The 6003-nt window shown below is 35.3% G+C and overlaps 1 protein-coding gene across 2 annotated transcripts; it reads right to left on the bottom strand.

Moving 5' to 3' along the window:
• Window positions 1-578: 578 nt before the first annotated feature.
• LOC127873343 (uncharacterized) lies at window positions 579-2169 on the bottom strand. Of its 2 annotated transcripts, none has more exons than XM_052417191.1 (2): window positions 2066-2169; window positions 579-1928 (listed from the first exon to the last, which is right to left on the bottom strand). In XM_052417191.1, the coding sequence occupies exon 2, from the start codon at window positions 1900-1902 to the stop codon at window positions 976-978; it is 927 nt and encodes a 308-aa protein (XP_052273151.1). In that variant the 5' UTR covers window positions 1903-1928; window positions 2066-2169; the 3' UTR covers window positions 579-975. The 2 variants fall into 2 exon arrangements, with proteins under 2 accessions (XP_052273151.1, XP_052273150.1); XM_052417190.1 differs by having other exon boundaries at window positions 2052-2130.
• Window positions 2170-6003: the final 3834 nt, after the last annotated feature.

The following is a 6003-nucleotide window of genomic DNA, read 5'->3' as shown; positions in this document are numbered from 1 at the left end:
GGAAAGGTCAAATCTATATAACCAGTTCGTGTACAATTTCTTTTTGTTTCTGCGACTTATAGAGTCCATGTGCAAGCGAATCGTAGATCTATGTTTAAATGAAAAATTATCTTCTTTTTCTGGTTGTAGCTTTCTTAATTCCCGTCTCAGCTTATCCGTAAATTCCTGTGTTTCGGCAACTGTCATGTCGAGTTTCGAAGCCGTTATTACGACATCGAATGTCCATAATCTATATGTGTTGCAGAACACAATTTCGGTTAGTTTCGGACATTTGGTAATCAGTTCGTGTATAGCTTCGAACGTGATTTTACTGAAACGACCTAAAGTTAAACGTTCTAAATTGTTCTGGCAGTTAGCGAGTGTGGCGAATGCATGGTCGGTCAAACCGATCCTGTGTTCTTCACTGTCATTGAAAACTATTTCTGTGATACTCGCACATTGCTGAACCAACTGAATGAAGCCGACGTCCGTAATGCTGCTACAACATGTTAGGTTTATACTACGCAAGACTGGGCAACATTTTGCGATTTGGTCCAGACATTCATTAGAAAGCTCGACACAGTTGGCAAGACTCAACGTCGTCAAGTAGTTCATTAATTGACAGCTTTTCCTTTCTAAAATAAGTTCGATGGTCCCGATTCCTTCTACACGCAATGTTCTAAGTCGATTGCATCTTTCTAATGCCTTGCCAATACCCCATTGACTCACAAATTTACATTTTGATACCTTCATCGTGTGAAGCCTTTCTCCGTTGACAATATTGCGTAATGTGTTGTCCGAAAGACTTTCACATCCCGATATTTCAATCCACTGTAGGTTCGAACAAGTTTGAAAAACGTGCAAAACAGTATCATCGTCTATAATTGCTTCAGCGAAATTCATTTTTATTGTTGACAAGTGTTTGTTGTTGGAGACCACATCTCTTATTCCTGTGTTGATTCCGTTTTTATCTTGATCCGGAGATATATCTAAATCCTACTCTTTATAATTACCAAGTATAAGTGTAACCAGCTGCCTACACTTTTCTGCAATGTTATACAGGCGTGGCGACGTGGGGCTCTTCTGACTGATGCTAGAAATGTCGATATAACGAATACGTTCGTGAGCTGATAACAGAATGTACATAAATACACGCGGAAAGAACATATGGTGCGTATGTGTTAACACAAATTTCTGTATTCTCTTGGAGCAGGGTTTATCGGGAATCTCTTCGTCATCCATAATATTGTTATCGTATGACGTTAATGTTAAATCTATTGATTCCAAACACTCTAGCTTACTGAGCAATGCAAGCACGGTCTGATTGTTAAGCTTACAATAGCGTAAACCAAGATGTGTGAGTGCCTTAAAATGCTCTCCAATATTTCTTCTCGGTTTTCTTCTTTCCTCAATATACCAAAAAGTAACCTTGAGCTCTTTCAGATCTATAGGACAGCATGTTATATCGAAGTCGGTCGAGGGAATATTCACATGCAATACTTCCAACGTTGGGTATATCATTGTTATTTTTTTAAGCGACTTTTCTAGATCGTTTTTTCGCGATAGCCATGACAGGGAATCATTATTATAATTGCTGTAGCCATATAACTTTAAGCTCCTCAACATTGGAAAAAATAATTGCTTTTCCTGCAAATTGTCAATCTGATCCATTTGTATTTTTAATTCTTCTACAAAGTGTGATATATCGCAAAGAAATCCCATGAAATTCTTAATTCTGAAGGTTTCTCGAACGAAGTCTTGAGCTCGAATATGTCGCCATAATATTCCATCTCGTGAATAATGGTTCCAGGTTTTGCATGTCATACGTATGTTGTGAAGAACCTCGAACTGGGGAAGTAATTGGAAAATAAGGAGTATGACGTCTTCCGGAAGCGTCAGAATGGTAACGTCCTGACCGTCCATAGTTTCTACAATTTCGATTGCGCTGTCTGAAAAAAAAAGTAAAACGAAGGCTTTCTTTTACATGCAAATCTCCTTAAACAATGTAGTAATTAACTATTTTAATGAGTAAATGGTATTTCAAAAATACAACTTATTAGGTCAATACGAACCCAGCATATAATACCTGATGCACTGAATTAGTAAAACTGCAAATCTATATGAATGTTATCTGTATGTGTATAGGTTTCACTATAGCTGTGTGCAACGGCTCGAGATGGATAAAGTTATCTAAAAATGAAATTATGGTATCAATAAGAGTATACATTTACACCTTCAAAACCAGTATCTAATTTTTAACACGTATGAGCTATAACGTTAATTATTGTCTTGTCAAAAACTTCATACACAGGGTAGATATTATGTCCCACTTAAAATGAAGGCTTAATATTCATATATTCGGGTTTAAAAATAAAAACATGGATTGGTTTACCTGACACTAAGATGATGAGACATGACCTTACGATGACGATAACGCAATAGTGCACTGATAAAATACGATAATACAATTACGAAGATACGATGTTACGACAGTAAGATAATGATTATTCGAAATAATGTCGTGCTATCACAATCGTACTTTCGCGTAATCGTCCTCGTACTGTCATGTTTTCGCGTTATCGTAATCGCACTGTCGCTTCATAGGCATCGTACCGCCATGCTATTATCATCGTACCGGCGTGCTATCATCATCGTACCGTCGTGCTATCACCATCGTACCGTCATGCTATCATCATCGTAGTATTGACTTCCAATCCCCATCGTCTAAAGTTTTTTCATAACGGCGGTAGCTTTACATTACATCGTTACTTGCACTTGTGTTTGTCTGTATGTTTGCGTGAACATTGCTTTATGACTTTCGTATATTTGTAGTTGTATGTGCACACAGAGCGAACATTAGAAAACAAACGTGTCCACATACATCTCCAAATATACGGTTAAGATGCAAACCTTTAAAAATAAACAATTAGTTATTTAAAGTAACATTACTACTCAAAATCAACGAAAATTTCGTACAATATTTCGTAAAAGCTAAACAATTAAAAATCATTGTTCCTTATGGCCATTGTCGAAATTTCAATGCCAGATGTGGTCTGGTAAAATAGATGTTTGTGGATACAAAATGCTCGTTTTTATCATGGTTTATCATGGTACCATTTTAGTGTTCGTGTGTCGTATCAATAGATATATTCGCAGGAAATTAACATGGAATTTATTGTGGTCACAAATAAATAAAAACGAGCATTTTGTATCCACAAAAATCTATGTAATTATACCACATCTAGCGTTGAAAGTGTGGCTATTGCTATAAGGAACACTGATCGTTTAGGTGTTAACTTTATTTTACGAAATACTTTACGAAATTTTCGTTGATTTTGAGCGTTATAGAGACTTTAAGGATAATGACATAACATATCATAATCATTTTATTATTCCCCCCCCCCAAAAAAAAAAAAAAAAAAATAATAATATATATATATATATATATATATATATATATATATATATATATATATATATATATATATATATATATATATATATATATATATATATATATATTATAAGACGGTATGCGTCTTTATCTGTTGTGAGCAACATAACCAAGAGGTAGAGAGGCTAAGTGTCATGATATTAAGATGATTAACTCTTGATCCATTTGCTGATGTTATATATCTACCATGTAGTATTTACTTCCCTTGAAATATTTGATACTGATTGTAATAATATATGTTTGCTTCACTTCACATGTAGCCATCGAACCAGTAACACGCAATAAAATTATATACAAACTTATGGAGTTCTTATGATTGATTAACACATATTTATAATGACCAACAAACACATATTTATAATGACCCACATTATGACATTAAGTCAACCGTATCTGCCCAACGGCATAGTTCAAATAAGTTGGATCCTTGGACCGCATGTGCTGTCTGTATCAGTTGCCAACCCTGACCAGGTCGCGGAGTTTTGCAGGTTAACTTCCCCTATACCAGGCCTCGCTCGTTGTCGTTGTCCGCTTCCCCGTCTGCCGTGACGAGCTCGTTGAGGACGTCCTCCACTTGCATTTAGCACGAGCGTTCACTTGCTTTAGAAGCCTAGGATTCGCGGGGTGTGTGTGACTACCAAACAACGCAGTGAAGATGTACCCGAACTGTTTAACATTGGCGGATCACTTCATCGTCTTGTCCGGTCGCCGCAGGTCCAGTACGTTCGTTCCCCATCACTACGCTAGAAACAATTAATACAATAGTATTATTAGTTTAAAAGTAATGTATATAAGTATTCTCATCAATATTGATAATGTCTCATTAATATTGATAATGTCATTAATATTGTTATTCTCATTCATATTGTTATTCTCATTTAAGTTATTATTATCATTAATTAAATGTAATAATAATGACTACTTATTATTCAAATACGTGTGCAGTGTACTTTTTTTCGCACTCGCAAACAATCCCTGGATATGCGCTCTCTTTTCATTGGTGTAAATGTAACAAGAAATATCTTTAAAAAAGATATACGGCGTAAATAGTTTAATGAATGAGATTAAGGATAGCGAATGTCTTTTTCTGTGCAGTTCTTAGCTGCATCACACGCAGTACGGGATGTTACGGGAAGTTTTCGCGGCTTATTTTACATTATAACATATTGCTGGTCATAAACCTATAGATACAAAACAGAAAACCAAAAGAAGAATGGAAGTGAAATTTAAACATATGAGTCAACCGGCCACACGAGAAGTATCCGTATTTATAGGCGCGTTCTTCGAACAAACCTGTTTTAGTGGTTTGTCGGGCATTGCTATTTGATTCGATTATTAACAGTATCAATTATCATCGTGCTAATGCTTAAAGTGATATTATGGGCATTTTGCACTGTTGAATTGAGCTGAAAAGAATTAACAGGTCAAAATAGTTAGTTAAAATGTGGTTACTGATCAGTTATCTGCAACTCACCTTGCTACCAGTTGTTTTTAAAAATATATTTTATATTCGATATTCTTACGTGACCCACCCAGTCCTGTAAGCTGAAATGATCCGTAAAACAATTTCGTGTCTTTGTGTCGTATGAACAAATCTGCACTAAAACTAAATTTAGGTTCAACTCGTAAACGCATGATCAGTTGTCAAACGAAAGTACGGTTGATATTCAAATGCATTATTTTTCTCTTTCTGGTATATTGTTTTAGTATGATGATGCTGCATTAATTAATATAAGTGTATATGAAGTAGAAACATCAAAAATAATCAACGGTTGCGATAGACACCTCTAAACTGTTACATGCTCATAATATCACTTTAGTACATAAGCAATATGGACGAATAATTATTGTTAAATATATCAACAATAATATTTATCATTGTATTGTTGAAAACACATTAAGAATCTATTATTTACATACCATAATTATATTGCTGAATATCTTCATTTAACATATTTCTGGTCTAAAGAAAATTCCAGGTCACCTAGTTCACGGATAGCGTCTTTATTATATAACGATTATTTTACTGGCCGCCAACTCCGGTGATGACCTGTATATAAACTCTGAATGTCCGCGAATTGACCCGATATACCTCGCGGGTTGAAATGCAATGCTTTAAAGTGAGGCCTCGCTTCCATTGCTCTTTATACTTTTAAATGTTAACATGTTGACAGGAATAAGGAAGTAAGTACTAAATATGAGAACATAGCCTTTTAAGTATAAACGCTCTTGCGCTGGTAATACTCTGAAAATAAAAGGTGTACGCACAATCTGTATTGATGTCGAGAATTGAGTGTAAAACTGTTCTATCTATTAAGCCTTTTCATTCGAGATAAAATTGTTTCATACAGTAAAACAGTGTTACAAAGACGCGGATATGTTTCCAATGTTCTGGTGGTATACTCAAATCAGCCAATGGAATAAATGAAGTGTATTCATTCGTACCTAGCCGCGGGAAATTTTATTGGAATTTTATTGGACACTTACAAAGGTCAGGCTAAGGTGAAAAACTGGCTTATGCAGCTTACGCCGAAAAAAAACTTATTTATCTAAGGACATACTGATGTGTA

This window comes from Dreissena polymorpha, chromosome 3, assembly GCF_020536995.1.
Source record: "Dreissena polymorpha isolate Duluth1 chromosome 3, UMN_Dpol_1.0, whole genome shotgun sequence".
NCBI classification, from domain to species: domain Eukaryota; kingdom Metazoa; phylum Mollusca; class Bivalvia; order Myida; family Dreissenidae; genus Dreissena; species Dreissena polymorpha.
Note: the sequence above shows the minus strand (reverse complement) of the source record. Positions and strands in the feature narration are given on the sequence as shown.